This window comes from Lemur catta, chromosome 16 (genome assembly GCF_020740605.2).
Source record: "Lemur catta isolate mLemCat1 chromosome 16, mLemCat1.pri, whole genome shotgun sequence".
NCBI lineage: Eukaryota > Metazoa > Chordata > Mammalia > Primates > Lemuridae > Lemur > Lemur catta.
Window position 1 is genome coordinate 25,776,612 of NC_059143.1, and position 18,858 is coordinate 25,795,469.

Genomic DNA, 18,858 nt, shown 5'->3' on the forward strand with positions numbered 1-18,858 from the left:
GTAGCATATGTCAGAATTTCCTTTCTTTTTAGGGCTGAATAATATTCCATTGCATGTATATACATTTTATTTATCCATCCATCTTTCAAAGGACACATGGGTGGCTTCCACATTTGGGCTATTGTGAATAATACTGTTATGAATGTGATTGTACCTTTGATCTATTTTCAATTAATTTTTGTATATGGTGTAAGCATCCAACTTCATTCCATTGCATGTGGATATCCAGTTTTCCCAGTATCATTTGTTGAATAGACTACCCTTTTCCCCATTGAGTGGTCTTAGCACCTTTCTCATAAATCAATTGATCACATATGAGGATTTATTTCTGAGCTCACTATTCTATTTCATTGGTTTCTATGTTTATCCTCATGCCAGTACCACCATTTTGATTACTGTAGCTTAGTAATATGTTTTTTTCTATTTATTTTTTATTTGTATATATTCATGAGGTACAAGGGCAATTTTGCTACATTGAAATATTGCATTGTGATGAAGTCAGGCCCTTCAGTGCACACACATCACTGAAGCAATGTACATTGTACCCACCAAGGGACCTGCCATCATTCACCCCCCTCCTACCTCTACACCTCTCCAAGTCATTCAACATTCTGCTTCCATGTATACATGTTATTGAGCTCCCAATTATAAATAAGAACATGTGGTCTTTCTGCATCTCAGTTATTTCACTTAACATAATGGTCTTCCATCTATGTTGCTACAAGCCATGATTTCATTCTTTTTTATGGCTGAATAGTGTTCCACCATGTATATACACCATATTTTCTTTACCCAATCCTCTGCTGATGGACATTTAGATTGACTCTATATCTTTGCTATTGTGAATAGGGCTGTGATAAACAAACAGGTATCTTTTTTAGATATCGATTGTTTTTCCTTTGTGTAGATATCCAGTAGTGGGATTGCTGGGTTGTATGGTAGTTCTACTTTTAGTTCTTTGAGAAATCTCCATAATGTTTTCCATGGAGGTTGCATTAATTTACATTCCCACCAACAGTGTATGAGTTCTCTTTTCTCCCCATCCTCCCCAATATCCGTTATTTTTTGTCTTTTTAATAGTAGCCATCCTAATTGGTGAAAGATGATATCTCATTGTGGTTTTATTTTGCATTTCTCTGATGATTAGTGAAGTTGAATATTTTTTCATAAGCTTGCTGGCCATTTGTCTTCTTTTGAAAAATGTCTATTCATGTTCTTAGCTCAGATTTTAATGGGATTATTTGTTTTTGTTGTTTGAGTTCCTTTTACATTCTACATATAAATCCCCTGTTGGATATAGTTTGCAAATACAGTGTTGAACACTGACTGATATACCAGGGATAAAGAAGGTCATTTCATGATGAAAAAGTGGTCAATCAAAAGGAATAATGATCCTAAATATGTATACAACTTGTGAGCTTCAAAATATATAAAATAAAAACTTACAAGACTCCCAAGGAGAAATATACAAATCCACAATTATAGTCAGGAATCTATACTCTTCTCTAAATAATTAATTTAAATATTAATAAATCAGCAAGGTATATAGCAGATTTGAATAATACTGTCCACCAACTAATTGACAATAATCAAATACTCCACCCAACAGCAGCAGAATATATATCCTTCTCAAATGTCCATGGAACATTTATGAAGATAGACCATATTCTGGGCCACTAACAAGTCTAAATGGATTTAAAAGGATTCAAGTCATACAAAGTATGTTCTCTGACTACAATGGAATCAAATTTAAAATTAATATCAGAAAAATCTCCAGAAAATTCCCAAATATTTAGAGACTAAAAATACTCCTGAATAATCCATGGGCCAAAGAAGAAATCAAAAGGGAAATTAGAAAGTATTTTGAACTGAATGAAAATGAAAATACAATATATCAGAATTTGTGGCATGCTCCTAAAGCAGTACTTAGGGGAATATTTATAGCACTGAATTTCTATATTAGAAAATAAGAACTGTCTCAAATCAGTGACCTCAGTTTCCACTTTAACCAGAAAAAGAAAAGCAAATTAAAACCCAAGAAATTAACTCAGGATGGATCATAGGCCAAAATATAAATCCTAAAACTTCTATAAGAAAACAATAGAAGAAAATCTTGGTGACCTTAGGTTAGGAAAATATTCTACATGTGACACCAAAAGCACAATCCATAAAATAACCAGTTGATAAATTATACATCTTCAAAACTTAAAACTGCTGTTCTTCAAAAAATACTGTTAAGAAAACTTAAGCCACAATATATTTGCAAAGCATATATGTGATAAAAGACATGTGTCCAGAATGGGCAAAGGATTTGTACAGATACTTTACCAAGTAATAATACAAATAGCATATAAGCACATAAAAAAGACTAAATGTTATTAGTCATTAGGGAAATGCAAATTAAAACCACAGTGACATACACAGTGAATTGGTAAGGATGTGGAAGAACTGGAACTCTCATATACTGGTGGTGAGAATGCAAAATGGTACAGCCACTCTGAAAAATAGTGTGACAGCTTCTCAAAACATTAAACATACAGCTACCATGAGAAAGGAAAAAAAGCATATGTTCCTATAAAGACTTGTGCACGAATGTGCACAGCTGTATTTGTAATAGAAAAACCTGGAAATAACCGAAATGCCCATCAACTGGTGAATGGATAAACAAATTGTGGCATATACATACAATGAAATATTATTCAGCTTCAAAAAGACATGCACTATTGATACACACAGCAATATAGATGAATCTCAAACTAATGTTTAGTGAAACAAGTCTAATAAAAAAAAGAGTGCATTCTGTATGATTCCATTTAAATAAATCAATAGAAAATACAAACTAATCTCCAGTAACAGCAGACTGGTGGTGGGGGTCAGAGGTTGTGGGGGAGGGCATAGCCAAGGAGCAGAAGAAGGAAACTTTGGGGGTTGATAGATGTGTTCCCTATTTTGATTGTGGTGATAGTTTCACCTCTGTATACATTATTAAAGTATACACTTTAAATATTTGGAGTTTTGTTTTGTTTTTTGAGACAGGGTCTCACTCTGTGGCTCAGGTTGGAGTGCAGTGGCAGATCATAGCTCATTGGCAGCCTCCAACTCCTGTGCTCAGGCCATCCTCCTGCCTCAGCCTCCCTACAGGCGCCTGCCACCACACCCTATTTTTTTTTTTTTACAGACGGGGGTCTCACTAGGTTGCTCAGGCTGGTCTTAAGCCATCCTCCCACCTCCGTCTCCCAAATCGCTGGGATTACAGGTGTGAGCCACTGCGCCCCGCTTGCAATTTATTTTGGTCAGTTATACAGCAATAAAGCTTCCTTTTAAAAGCTTTTACTTTTTAAAAGAAATATCTGCACTCCCTACTTGGGAGGGGTGGGCCGAAACAAGTTCCTATCTCTCTTCCCCTTACAGGTATATTATCCGGAAGATTTTATATATCCAAAGAGGGTCTTGGGCTGGGACCAAGAAGCCATCTTCTTCTACCTCAACCATCACTTCAGCCATCCACCATTTTCTCAAACCTGTACCTTTCCCCAGACATCTTAACCCAAGTCACATGTCTCCCTGGTCTCAAACATTCTACCAACTCCTCCTCATTTTCCAAGACACTTGCATGGACACAGCAATATCCTTTCCTACCCTGATCGCCCCCCACCCCAATCTGGCCCCATTTCAAGTCCTTCTTCTCACCCTGATCCTTTAGAAGGACTGTACTGGCAAACAAACGAAACAGACCACGAAAATCCAGCTTTCCAGCAATTCTGGAATTCATTACTGAGCATCACTTATTTCTAGGGAGTTTCTCATAGCGTGGTCCCAGGACCAACAGCATCCGGATCACCTGAGAACCTGGGCGCCCACCCCAGCCCTTACTGAGTCACACACTCTGGGCCTAAGGGCAGCAGTCAGGAGTTGAACAAGGCCTCCAGGTGATTCTGATGCGCTCCCCTGTTCTGGGGTGAAGAAAAAAACAGAGAGGACAAGAAGAAAGTTAGAACGGAAGCACACCTGTGAATGATGCGATTAAGATTAAGCGATGGGGGAAGGGTGGTTATTAAAAAAAAAAAAACTAACGAAGATCTCATTATATAGTCAGAAAACCTACCCTGCCCCAGAGAGCTTCCCCAATAGATAGTGAATTCCGACATTCACCTCAAGAACCGGCAGAGAGGGCAGCAAGGGATCTGTCTCTGGCCAAGCAGGTCCCTGGCTAAGGCGCCTCTGGAAGCAGCTCTGCGGACGTTCAGGAGTTAATTGTCGGCGCGTGCGCGAGACCTGCCATAGAGCTGAGCGATCCTCCCAGAGGCCTAGAGCGGACGGCGCGATGGCGGGCGTGCATGCCGTGAGGCTTGAGCGCGGTCCGGATAGCGAGTCAAGGTACGCGTGATGCCGGCTCACGGAAGGCCGAGGAATCCCAGGTGATCTAGCCGAAAAGCGCCTCGCAGCGCCACGAAGAACCTGTGTTCGGTTTCTCGAGTCCATGGGGAGTCCAGGCCGCCCCTGGGCACGAAGTGCTGAATGGTTCTTGGCCTAGAGTTCTGTTGGTACCCGGCCAGCCCTTGCTGGGACTTGGGTTCAACTTAATGAACGCCAGAAATTCTGGGGTACGGGTGGAGTCACGAAGCGTGAATGAATCCGCGCGAAATCAGCCGACCATACCTGGAAAGCGCAACCTGAATTTGTGAATGTTGGAAAAAGCGAAGCAGAGAAAGAAAAATCATGATGATCCATTTTTGTACAAGAAGGGCAGCGACTAACATAGCGTTAACCTGAAATTCCCTTTCCTGTTATACCCTTATTTGGTAGCATTGACCCCCCCCAATTTTATTTAAACATCTCTAGATTTGGAATGGGGAATGTTTGTCCAAGAGGGGTCATGCCTGATTCCCCGATGATGGGGAAAGAAGCTTAATCAAGTCTGAGAAAAAAGCAGTTAGAAATTAAATGAAATTTTGTTTTTTCCTTCCCTTTTTCTGTGTCTAGAGGATGTTTCTGGTGGTCTAATCTCAGAACTTACATCACTAGTCTGCACAATGGTTCCCTTCCAAGCCCAGTGATGCCCAGTTGCCTCCAAGTCTCATACCCTTATGTGGACAAGAAAAGTTTACAGAGGAAATGGTAATTCTTCACTTGCTCCCTGAGGTGTCCAGTTGTAGTCCATGGAGATCCAGTTGAATTATGAATCTCAAGAACACCACCTTTTCTCAGGTGAGAAGCAGTGTATTATATCTTTCTTAGTGGTTTTGGTGGGACGGGGGGATGGGGCATAGTAGTGTCTTCAAATGATACCGGTATTCTTCATTGTTTGCATCCTCACTCTCTGTTAGGCAATATTATCTCTTTAGTGCTCCAAGCATAGTTATGTGGCTTTATTTACAATTCTGGCAATCAGATTCTCATGCCCTTCCCTCCTTTTTTTTAAGGTCCCACTGTCATCCATTTTTTCCTGTGTAATCATCTGATAACCAATCTGTCAGTGTTTAGTATTTTCCTTTAAATTCTTTTCAAGTTATCTTTCTCATCTGCAATAGGACCATAGTTAAAAGGTTTGGAGTCTGACAACCTGGATTCAGATACCAACTTTGTCACTCACTAGTTTCAATAAGTTACATATTTTACAATTCTGTTTCCTCACTGTGTAAGTGTGTAATAATTCATACCTTGGAGGTTATTTTGAGAATTGTGTCTATTACTCCAGAATAAAGGACTCCAAAACTTAGTGACCTAAAACATCACACATTTTTAAACCATGTTACTTCTTATGGTTCTATAGGTCATCAATATGAACTGAGTTCAGCTGGGCCATTTTTTCCTCCTGGTCTTGACTGAAGTCACTCATGTATTTATCTAGTGGCTCTATTGGGATGGGGGTCTAAGATGGTCTCAATAATATGTCTGACTGCTGGTGCTGGCTATGGCTTGGCTCACACATCTCCAGCAGTCTAGCGTGAACTTTTTCACAGAACAGCTAGTTTCCAAAATCAGAGAGAGGGCACTCTTCTATGTTTGTGTTACATCTGTTAATGTCTCTTTGACTAAAGCAAGTCACACGACCAGTTCCAAAGTTATTGTAGAAGGAGACTACCCAACGATATAGATACTGGGAGAGAGGATTCACTGGGATCCAATACTACTATAACAAACACCAAAAAATCTAAATGAGATCCTATTAATATATGTAAAGCTCTGAGCACAGACTTCACTCAGAGTAAATTCTTTATAAATGGTTGCAACTATTATTGTTAGTAAGATAATTTTATTTCAGAATATTATAAGGGTACAAATGTTTTGGTTGCATAAATTGCTTTTGTACCATTTGAGTCAAAGTTATAAGTGTGCCGGTCACCCAGATAGTGTGCATTGTATCCTTTAGGTGTGAATTTACCTATCCTCTCCTCCCCTCTCCCACGTGCTTGATTTCCAATGAGTGTTATTTCCATATGTGCACATAAGTGTTGATCGATTAGTTTCAATTTAATGGCGAGTACATGTGGTGTTTGTTTTTCCATTGTTGTGATACTTCACTTAGAAGAATGGTCTCCAGTTCCATCCATGTTATTTATTACTAGAGGTATTAGTTCACCATTTTTTATGGCTGAATAGTACTCCATGATATGCATATACAACATTTTATTAATCCACTCATGTATTGATGGGCACTTGGGTTGTTTCCACGTCTTTGCAATTGTGAGTTGTGCTGCTATAAACATTTGAGTGCAGGTGGTCTTTTTTATAAAGTGTCTTTAGTAAAATAATTTTGATCCCAACTTTGTTCACATGTTCTGCAGGGTTTCATTTTCAAATTGTGTTATTTCTTTTTGGTTTTGGTTCTCTCATTGCTGCTGTTTTACCAATGAAATTCACCTTCCATTGTCCCTTTTTTTACTCTAGATCTTCTGCCTCCTTTTAGTATTGCAGTATCTTTATTTTATTTTATTTTACTTAGTTTCTCTCTTCTATATTCAGAACTTGTCCTCCTTAATCTATTCTAATGCATCTAGCTCTTGTCTTTCCTGAGAATCACTGCAGAATTGTGCCTCCTCCTTGCAGTTTTACATAAATTGATATATTTATTCCTGTGTTTACATCTCTTAGAGTATGTATAAAATAATATTTTTTATTCTAGACTAATATACTAAAGTCTATTTGTAAAGTATAGGAAAACACAAAGTAGACAATTTAAATAATCTACAACTCCACCCTCTAGGAATAGTCACTGTTAACATTAATGTATCCTTCAAATTATTTAATTAACAATAATTTATTGTCAATAAATGTTTACTAATAAAATCATAGATTGATAAATAATATGAATCAAGGGTTTAATCTATGCCAGGCACTGTTCAAAGTGCTGGGGATATAGCACTGAGCTGAACAGACAAGTCTTTGCCCTCAAGGTACTTACATTCCAGTGGAGGGAAACAAAAATAAATACATGTACATTATATTATCAGATAATGATAATGGTTATGGAGAAATTAAACCAGGAAATTAAAGTCAGGATTCTAATGGGAAACAAATGGATCATTCAAGTATAGTAATTCAAGGTTTCAAAAAGAGGATAGGCAGGATTACAGAAATCCACAAGGGGTGAAGAATAGCCTTGGGGCAAACAACAATGGGGAGCAGTTACTACCTTATGTGACAAGGGAAGAGAATGATTATTGGCTCCTGGAGAGTGTAGCTGTAGGATATAGCCACCTTATAGGAGCTCTGGCCTTTGCTAAAAGGCCCAGCTTCTGGCCTAGCAAGCAGGAAGCCAGGATGTAGGGTAACCAGCTCATCCTAGTTTTCTTGGAATTTAGTACTGAAAGTCCCACATGCCAATAAACCCTTCAGTTGCGGGCAAACCAGGACAGTTAGTCAGTCACTCTATTATTCTCCCACTTTTGTCCAAATCTAATTGCAAACCCAGGGGCACAGAACCCCAGGTGATACAGTTCATCAACATCAACCTCCTGGGCACAGAGCAGGATAGAGAGAGGAGATCTGGAGGGGTGAAAGGAGAATATTCATTATAGTCCACCTCTTTTATGTTATAATACTCACTTTTATTCTTTGTTTAGAAGATTGTTATATTCCTGAAACAGCAGAAAAACAAAGTCCCTTCAGCTACCATTTCATTGCAGGTTGACATATAATTAAATCATACTCTCACCTGAAATATGGAATTTAACTACCACTGGTGCTGTTCATATAAGGTAGTAAGAAAAGGGGGGAAAAGACATAACTAACATAAAACATAATTGCTATAGTGTTTGCTGTTCACAAAGCCTAAATTGATAATCCTGTCTTCTTCCATCGCCCATTTCGTATCTCCCTTACCCTCCACCAGCATCTCAGTGGCACAGATTTCTTTACCTAGTTAAGCAATATAAACCTCTTTCCTGGATCTGCTTCCTTGGTAATCTCGTCTCTTTGTGGCTGCTTCAGTGTACCATTAACTATTAGACATGAGAGGACTAAGAGGCCCACCAGTGAATCCTCTGGGTTCCAGACATATTTTTTCTTGCCATTAGTGTGTACCACAACCAATCTTGGTAATTGGGATCAGTCACCCTGGCCAGTAGAGTGACCGTTTCTCTGCCTGTTGATTCAACAGATGAGGAGTCCAAAATAGCTCCAAGTTTCACCTTTGAATTTAACAGAATCATGGCTTTGTTCCATGCTAGAAACATTTCTCTTTTGAGCACTAGAACCCCAAACTTACTAAGCCCAAGATTATGGGGATAGGAAGCAAAAATAGTACAAGTGAATTATTAGGTATATAGTGAGAGGACCGTTCTCACTACCTCTCCACCATTGGTTCCTGTACCTGTGTATGTACTCTGGCAATGGAGATGACAACACTGTTTATTGTCCTCTGGTTTAAGGGATATATTGCATTCCATACAACAGCACCCAACTCACTGGGTATTGTTGTCTAGCTGGCACAATAACAGCCTACAGCAGATCATTTTATCATTATCTCAGTCTACTTCTGGATGATGAGGCATATGGTTATACCCATGAATTACATGTATGTAAGCTCACTGCTTTACTTCCTTCCTTGTAACATGAGTACTTATTGAGATAATATTGTATGAATACCATGGTAGTGAACATAGCATTCTCTTAAGTCAATGCAAATATATATCTGGACTATATATTTAGTACTTTGAAAACAAATTGCTGCCCCTTTCATGATAGAAGTGATCTAGTGTAATGAATCTGCCCCCCAGTGTCTTACTGGCTCCTCTGCAGGGAATGGTACCTTATAAGAGGCCTAGTTTTGGCCTTGGCTGTTGGCTGTTTGGGCACACAGCAGTTGTGATAATCATGTCAGCCTTGATGAGAGAGGTCTATATTATTGAGCCCATATAGAGCCTCCATCCCTGCTGCCCTGACCCTTAGACAAGCATTGGAAAAGAGGCTGATTGACATTCATAGTATAGATCCTCATGTCTCTGATTGAATGGCTTCATGGTGGGTGTTTCTTGGTGAGGATTCACATGGGACACAAATATATTCACATTCTTTGCCCATTTTGAGGAGGTCCATCCTCATATTTTTCCCCCAGAATCCTTGTTTCTAGTCTTCTAATATTGTTCTTTCCAGGTACCTAACTAATCAGATAACCCATTCTTCACTATACATGAATCAATATAGACATGTATCTTAGGCTACATTGCCTTTCATGAAAAGTGGACAACCAAGTACATACCTTAAATTCTGGATTTGCCCTCACCAATGTGTTTTAGGCCACCTCTAAGTAGGAGTATAAGTGAAAGCTATTTACTTTTGGCTGGTGCCACATACTTGGCAGGCCCATCTATAAAGCAGTTCTGTAATTTTTCCTTAACTATTAACTGGTAATAGGGAATTCCATGAGGCCATAAATATAGGTAGAGGGAGGGGTAGTAAAGTAGTAGGAACAGGTAGTATGAGATCCAAGTCACTTACACATGGAATTTACTTCTCTTCTAGACTTTCTTTTGCAATGGAATGTTTGTTTATATGTCTAATTTTATGATTTGGTGGACATAATGAGCAGTTTGCAATGTAAAGTCATTGGTGCACTGTGGTCAAGCATGAAGTCTCTGTCAGTGCTCAGTAGTAAGCCAGGATCTGCTTTTCACATAGAAAATTGTTGCCGACAGAAGAGGATGTGACCCTACTCCAGGGTGATTCTCTTGTGGAGGCTTATAAGAGGCTCCACACAGCACCCCTGACTGCTCTGGGCACGTGCAATTCCATTGCTTATCCTGGGTGATAAGGTCACGTGACAGGACAGCTTGCATTGCACCCTGGACCTGCTGTAGTTTTCTGTTTTTTACTGAGTCTCACTCAAAAGTAGCAACCTTACAAGTTATTCAGATTGGTCATTTTAGCACCTTGAACTGTGGCATCTTACTTCAAAAATAGAGAGACCCTCCAAGCTTTGCACCTCTCCAACGTGGTAACATTTGGGTAGAGCTACAAATGAAGTAGGAAACAAGCCATATGACCATCTGAGATAAGAGTGTTCCAAGCTGAGGGAATAGCAAGTGACAGGCCTGTAGATGTAGCAGGAACAGAAAGCCTGAGGTAGACAGGTATTAGGGGTGAGAGAGGAATGAAATGAGAGCAGAGAGAAAGAAAGGGACCAGATTATATGAAACCTTATAAGCTGTAGTAAGAACTTGGAATTTTATTACCAGTATAATGGGATCCCATTGGAACTCTATATACAGGATAATGACACATAAAGATCACTCTGCCCAGTATGTGGAGAATAGGAGAAAGATAAATTAGGGAGAAGAAAGCAAGTGTTTCAAGAAGAGAGTAATCAACTATTCATATAAGTCCAGAGTAAGATTGAGAATTGACCATTGCATTTGTTAAGACAGAACTTAGGAGGGACTTTAATAAATGTAGTTTTGATGGAGTTATGGAGATAAAGTCCTGATTATAATGGACTAAAAAGAGAAAACACTTAATGTCAGTTAGAACATAGAGCAATGTGAACTTTTATACACTGCTGATGAAGGTATGTATTGGTTCAACAACTTGTGGGAGTATCTAGTTGAAGATCCAAATAAGTCTAGGTTATATAAACTTAATCCCAGAGAAACACTTCATATGTGCACCAAGATAGGTGTACAAGCATATTCATATCAGCATTGTTTGTAATAGCAAAATATTATTGTTCATTGAAGGAGAATGGGTAAACAAATTGTGGCATATATCCATTCTGTAGTAGAGAGCATGAATGGACTATAGCTACACACATTAACATGGGTGAGTCTTCCACACATAATGTTGAACAAACAAAGCCAGTCACAGAATACATGTAGTATAATTCCATAAATATATAAAGTTCAAAAACATCCTGTATTATTGTGCTAGGGCTACCATAACAAAACAGCACAGACCACGTGGCTTAAACAACAGAAATTTATTATCTCACAGTTCTGAAGGCTGGAAGTCTAAGATCAAAGGGTCAGCGGAGTTGGTTTCTCCTGAGGCCTCTCTCCTTGGCTTACACATGTCTCTTTTCTCTGTGTACATACCTCCCTGGTGTCTCTTCCTCTTCTTATAAAGACAGGATCCTATTGGATTAGGGCCCCACCCTGTGACTTTGTTTAACCTTTATTACCTCCTTAAGGGCCCTGTCTCCAAATATAGTCATATTGGGGGTTAGGGTTCAACATATGAATTTGGGGAGACACAATTCAGTTTGTAACACTTGCAAAACCAAACAATATTTTCTTAAAAATACAGACATTTGGTAAAGCTCTAAAGAAAAACCAGAGAAAGATAAACACAAAATTTAGCATAGTGATTAGAAGGGTAGGTGGGAAAAGGGGTTGGAAGGAGACAGGATCAAGAAAACATGCACAGGAGTGTTGGAAATTTTCTGGTACTTTTTGTTTGTTTGTTTTCTGTTTTTTGCTCAAGCTGAATGGAAGGTTCAATTGTGTTTCTTGCACCATTATCATTATTTTTTAAAATTGCACATATACATAAGTATATGTATATTTTTTCAATGTATAAAATACTTAATAACATTAAAATACATAGAGAAATGAAAAAGTAAAGTTTTTCAAGGAGAATTGCTGTAAAGGGAAACAAATGAAGCAATATAAGGATAGAATGTAAGGTCAAGGTTTTTTGTGTTGTTCAAGTCTAATATATCTTTACTGACTTTTATTAAATCTACTTTAGTGAGGTATAATTTACAGACAACAAAATATACCCCTTTTATTTATGCATTTAGATAAGTTTTGACATACACCCAGAGTAGACTACCCTCACAATCAAAACATAGACACATTATGTCAATGCCCTCCCCAGAATTTTCTTGTGTTCCATCCAGTCCCTCCCCATTCCTAGGCAACCATTGATGTGCTTTCTGTCACTATATATTTGATTTGCCTTCTTTGCCATTACATGTAAATGGAATTATACTATTTTATGCCTGCCTTTAGCTCAGTGTAATGTTTTTGAGATTCAACTATATTGTTGCTTTATCAGTAATTAATTATTGTTTATTGCTGAATACTATTGTATGGATGTATCACAATCTGTTGATGAACATTTGGATTATTTACATTTCTGGCTGTTTTATTAATAAAGCTGCTCTGAATATTTGGGTACAAGTCTTTGTGCAGACATATGTTTTTTTTGGGGGGGGTAAATACCTAGAAGTAGAATTTCTGGGTTGTATGGTAAGATTATGTTTAACTTTATGAAAAGCTGCCAGAATTTTATAAGGTAGATAGATATACCATCATCAGCAATGTATGAGAGTTCCAGTGGCTCTACACCCTTGTTAACATTTAACCATTAACCGTGTTGGCTGTATTGTCAGTAATTGGTATTTACCAGTAGCTCCTTGTAGTTTAATTTGCATTTCCCTGATAACTAGTGACACTGAGCATTTTGTCATGTGCTTATTGACTATTCATATTTCTTTAGTGAACTGTGTATTCTAATCTTTTGCTCTTTTTATTGTGTTGTGTTCTTATTTTTGAGTTGTAAAAGTTTTTTCTGTAGATACAAGTCTATTGTCAGATATGTGCTTTGTGACTATTTTCTCACAGTCTGTGGCTTCACTTTCTTTTCTTAGTAATGCCTTTTGAAGAGTAGAAGTTTATAGTTTTGATGAAGTTTAATTTTTTTTAATTTTATGATTCATGCTTTTGGTGTCCTATCCTTTCTCAAAATCATGATGGTGGTCATCTGTGCTTTCTTCTAGAAGTTTTATAGTTTTAGCTTTAATTCTTAGTTTTATGTTACATTTCCAGTTAATTTTTGTGTATAGTATGAGGAAGAAAGAGTTCATTGTTGTCATTATAATATCTGGTTCCAATACTTTTTGTTGAAAAGGGGGTGTCCTTTCACCACTGAATTATCTTGGCACCTTTGCTGAAGATCAGTTGTACATATATTTTTGAATCTATTTCTGAATTCTGTTCTATTCTGTTAATGGATATGTTTGTCCTTATACCAATACCACACTGTCTTGATTACTGTAGCTTTATAGTAAAGCTCAAAGTCAGGGAGTGTAGCTTCTCTAATTTTGTTCTTCTTTTTCAAAATTGTTGAGACTCTTCTGTGCCTTTCTATACAAAGTTTAGAATCAGTTTGTCAACTTGTACAAAAAAGCCTACTGGGTTTTTAATTGTCATTGCTTTGAATCTATAGATCAATCTGGGGAGAATTATCATCTTAACAATATTAAATCTTCGTATTTATAAGTAATGGTATATATTTCTGTTTAGTAAGTCTTCTTTAATTTCTCTCAGCAATATTTTATAGTTTTCATTATACAGATATTGCACATATTTTTTTGAATTTGTAAATGTTTTATTTTGGGGTATGATTAAAAATGTTTTAAATTTTAGGTTTTGATTGTTGCTTGTGTACATAAATACAGTTGGTTTTGTATATTGCTCTGATAAACTCATTACAAATTCTAATAGCTTTTTTGAGATAGCTTGGGGATTTTCTATGTGTGTGATTGTATATTTTTAAATAGAGACGGTTTGATTTTTTTCTTTCCTATTTGTATGTCTCAATTATTTTTCATGTCTTATCACATTAACTAGGAATATTGAATAGAATTGGTTACAATGTTGAATACCAGTGATAAGAGTGGGCATCCTTGCCTTGTTCTTAGGAGAAAAGCATTCAGTGTTAACCATTAACGATGTTACTTGAGGTTTTTCTTTGTTTTTTATTGGAGCAGTCGTTTACATATAATATAACTGATATGCTTTGATTTAGATGTACCCACTTCTTATTTTGTTTTCTTTATTTGTTTTTTATTCTACTTATTATTTCTTTTTTCTCCTTTTGTATCTAATTTTACATTGTCAGGTTTTTTTGTTTTTCCAGTTTTTTCTCTATTAGCTTATTGTTTATGCATTCTTTTATTGTTATTTTACTGGCTACCTCATCATAGCCTTTCTCAAATGTGGTTCTGTATGAGAATTAAGCTCTGCTGCTTTAAGGCATCCAATGTAAGTAATGTATTAATGTCTCTCTTATACATCTACTACAGTATTAACTATATACTATCCTTAAGAGAATTAAGAAAATAGTCACTCAAATCATTTTCTGTTGTATTCTCTTTTGGAATCCTGGTTGAAAAAGGCTGCCTTAGAATTTACAACATACATACTGGATTTATTACAGTTTATTTTAATTTACTGCTTCTTAGACCATGCAAAGACTTTACAATACTTAAGTTCTACTTGCTTCCCTCCTCTTGTGCTATTTTTGCCATATATGTTAATTCCCTATATATTATAAACTCTACAAGACATTCCTATTGCTTTAATCAGTCAGTACACATTTAGATGCATGCAGATACTTTACCTTTTCCGATGCTCTTCATTCCTGCATTACCTTGCTTTCATGTGGGATATTTTTTTCTTCTTGAAAAATTTCCTTAGTATTTCTTTTAATGCAGATCTGCTGGTGAAAACCAGGTTATAGGAGTAGCTATGAATATTCACAAAGGGGAGGTGCTTTCCTGTATAGTAAGCTAACAACGTATGTCTGTGGTCCCCAACCCCCAGGCCACAGCAGGAGGCCAGCTGTGATCAAAGCCCCACCTGTCCCCACAGCTGCTCCCCATCAGTGTCATCACTGCCTGAGCCCCTCCCCCATCAAATCAGCGTTGGCATCACACCCTCGTAGGAACAGGAACACCACTGTAAACTGCACATACAAGGGATCCAGGTTGCACGCTCTCCATGAGAATCCAATGCCTGATGATCCGGGCAGTACCCCCCACCCTCACCCACCCACCACCCCACCCACATCCATGGAAAAACTGTCTTTCACGAAACCAGTCCCTGGTGTCAAAAAGGTTGGAGGCCGCTAATGTATGTTATATATGTCCTATGTTCACTTTGGGTTGCAGACTTATCATTTAGATGTATTACAGTTAGGCCCTATATGTCGAAAGGTGAAGCAGGGGACATGAAGACACTCAGCGTGCAGCCTCTGTAGGCTAGCCAGAACCACTGGCTGGTCAGTTGCCATGTCTAAACTAAAAGAAGGGAGGGGCAGCATCAGGCAGTTGGTTGAAATCAGCAGTGGAGCAAATCTTCTGAAAGGGCTGGTTTCTGTTTATCTCTTGGGAAAGAAAGCCTGATAGTGGTTAGCAAAGCAGGGGGTATAATGAGGTATGTCTGACCTCCTGTCCTGTCATGGCCAGAAACTCAGTTTTTGAGGTTTCTCTAGGGTTCCCTTGGCCTAAAGGGGGGGGTCCATTCATTTGTTTAGGAGTCTTAGGATTTTAGTTTTATTTCTCATATGAAAACTCAGTATTGAAGTGATCTCTATACTTAAGGACTGAGATCATTCATGTTTGTGGCTTTACTGTATAAGGTGTTTAGAACAACATATGTGCTCCGCTGGTGTGTTAACAATGAATTTTGTACCATTTCTAAAAATTTATAGAGAAAATACAAACAAGGTAATTGAAGTGTTTTGTTTTTCTTTTCTTTCTTTTTTGTTAATACCATACTTTTAGCCTGAGTGACTAGATAATGCTAAATGAAGCCCAACCACTTCTTTTTCTAGACTCTTTGACACTGCTTATCTTATATATGTTAATAAATTGCTTATTTATTAGCAATAATTTAGTCACACTGTCCTAATCACAGTGATTAGGTTTCAGTATTCCCAAATCTCCTGTGATAAACATACAGAGCATATATGGTAAGTCACTTCTATAAATGGCTAATGTGATCCATTACTTGCTGATTTGTCTAGTTTTGCTCTCAGTGGATAATGTTCACTATTTTGGAACACTCCCATATTGTGGTAACATTTTATGGGTAAATATTGATCTGTTTCACCTGAAACTTCCTTACAGTATGGAGAACACATTCCATCTGGATTTTGTTTATTGTTCCAGATGGTGAGACCAAGACCAAGATTGGAAAGCCAGCTTCAGAGGAGGAAACTACAGCAAAAACTGAATCATTGACTGAAGAGTCTGGCAACATCAAAGAGCATGTTCTCCAGGATTCTGAAAGCAGAGAATTCTGTGAATCTGGGAATAAATTAAATGAAAAGGATCAGAACCTCGTTAAAAGAAGACAATATAACTGTGATGAGTGTGAGCAAAGCTTTGGGAGTACAGGCCTTATTAGGCATCGAAGAACTCACTGGGAGAAACACTATAAATGTGATAAGTGTGGAAAGGCCTTTAGTGTGAGATCAGCCCTGGTTCTGCATCAGAGAATTCATACTGGGGAGAAACCTTATCCTTGTAAATGGTGTATTAAAAGTTTCAGTCGGAGCTCAGACCTTATTAAACATCAAAGAGTCCACACTGGTGAAAAACCTTATCAGTGTGATATATGTGGGAAAGCCTTCAGTCAGAGCTCAGATCTTATTATACATCAGAGAATCCATACAGGAGAAAAACCCTATCAGTGCAGTCATTGCAGTAAAAGTTTCAGCCAGCGCTCAGACCTTGTTAAGCATCAGAGAATCCACACTGGAGAGAAGCCTTATACATGTAACCAGTGTAACAAACATTTTAGTCAGAGTTCTGATGTCATAAAACATCAAAGAATCCACACTGGGGAGAAACCATATAAATGTGATGTGTGTGGGAAAGCCTTCAGTCAGAGCTCAGATCTTATTCTACATCAGAGAATCCATACTGGGGAGAAACCATATCCATGTAATCAGTGTAGCAAAAGTTTCAGTCAGAACTCAGACCTTATTAAACATCGAAGGATCCACACTGGAGAGAAACCCTATAAATGTAATGAATGTGGAAAAGCTTTTAATCAGAGCTCAGTCCTTATTCTACATCAAAGAATTCATACTGGAGAGAAACCCTATCCATGTAGTCAATGTAGCAAAACCTTCAGTAGGCTTTCTGATCTTATTAATCATCAACGAATTCACACTGGAGAGAAGCCTTACCCCTGTAATCAGTGCAATAAAATGTTTAGTCGAAGATCAGATCTTGTTAAACATCACAGAATTCATACAGGTGAGAAACCCTATGAATGTGATGAGTGTGGGAAAACCTTTAGTCAGAGCTCCAACCTTATTCTTCATCAGAGAATCCACACTGGAGAGAAACCTTATCCATGTAGTGATTGTACTAAAAGCTTTAGTCGCCGTTCAGATCTTGTTAAGCATCAAAGAATACACACTGGAGAGAAACCATATGCATGTAACCAGTGCAGTAAAAGTTTTAGTCAAAGCTCAGACCTCACTAAACATCAGAGGGTACACTCTGGTGAAAAGCCCTATCATTGTGATAGTTGTGAGAAAGCCTTCAGTCAGAGTTCTGACCTTATTCTTCATCACAGAGTTCACACTGGAGAAAAACCATATGTATGCACACAGTGCAGCAAAAGTTTCAGTCAAAACTCAGACCTCATCAAACACCAGAGAATCCACACTGGGGAAAAACCTTATCAATGTAATGAGTGTAAGAAGGCTTTCAGTCAGTGTTCAGCTCTTATCCTCCATCAGAGAATCCACACTGGGGAGAAACCATATCCATGTGATCAATGTGGCAAAAACTTTAGTCGGCACTCTGATCTCATTAACCACCAAAGAATACACGCTGGGGAAAAGCCAAATAAATGTGATGCATGTGGGAAAGCCTTTAGCACATGCACAGATCTTGTGGAACACCAGAAAATCCACACTGGGAAGAAACCCTACCGGTGTGTTCAGTGCAGCAGAAGTTTTAGCCAACTTTCTGATCTTATTAATCATGAGAAAGTCCATTCTGAGGAAGACAGTCTAAATGTGATGAATATGGGAAAATCTTTAGTGTATATATAACTTTATTCAGTACCAGAGATACCATACCAGAAAAAAATCTTACGAATGCTGTTGATGAGTATGAAAAAGGTTTTAATCAAAGCTCAACTCTTATACTACATTAACACAAACCACATGGGAAGAAAACATTAATTCAATTTTTATAATGAAAGTTTAACTCAGAGCTCAGAGATTACTAAAATTAAGCAAAATTCAGAGAAAGAGTCCTTTGAGTTGTGGGAAAGCCTTCAATATGAATAAAATTTGTGCTGAATGTCAATAATCAACAACAGAAACAAATTCCTGCCTTGTCTTTGCTATAATGTAGGAAAAGCTCTAGTCTTTTATTCAGACATAATCCACAAGAGGAGAGCTGTATCATTGCAAGAAATGTATGACAATATTAATGTAGAACTTATCAGACATTGTAAAAATTAGTGTGGGGAGGTGTTCAACTCAAAAGGATATGTATTAGTGTTATAATCTAAAACCTTTAGTGAGCCAAAATTACCAATTGTATATCAGAAGTTACTTTAGAGTATGTAGGGAAAACTTAAATCCCTTCCATATCTTAAGTGA

At 37.8% G+C, this 18,858-nt stretch overlaps 1 protein-coding gene and 1 long non-coding RNA gene across 3 annotated transcripts; one reads left to right on the forward strand and one right to left on the reverse strand.

The window, feature by feature from the left end:
* Positions 1–3,743: 3,743 nt before the first annotated feature.
* Positions 3,744–4,239, reverse strand: LOC123621491. Its single transcript, XR_006729164.1, has 2 exons — positions 4,153–4,239; positions 3,744–3,953 (listed from the first exon to the last, which is right to left on the reverse strand). It is a non-coding gene; the product is annotated as an uncharacterized LOC123621491 (long non-coding RNA).
* Positions 4,240–4,315: 76 nt separating this feature from the next.
* LOC123621488 (zinc finger protein 271) lies at positions 4,316–18,407 on the forward strand. 2 transcript variants are annotated; one of them, XM_045527215.1, is made up of 3 exons: positions 4,316–4,377; positions 4,984–5,208; positions 16,397–18,407. In XM_045527215.1, exons 2-3 carry the CDS (start codon positions 5,160–5,162, stop codon positions 18,298–18,300), a joined length of 1,953 nt encoding a protein of 650 aa, XP_045383171.1. In that variant the 5' UTR covers positions 4,316–4,377; positions 4,984–5,159; the 3' UTR covers positions 18,301–18,407. The 2 variants fall into 2 exon arrangements, with proteins under 2 accessions (XP_045383171.1, XP_045383170.1); XM_045527214.1 differs by having other exon boundaries at positions 4,319–4,418.
* The last annotated feature ends 451 nt before the right edge of the window (positions 18,408–18,858 follow it).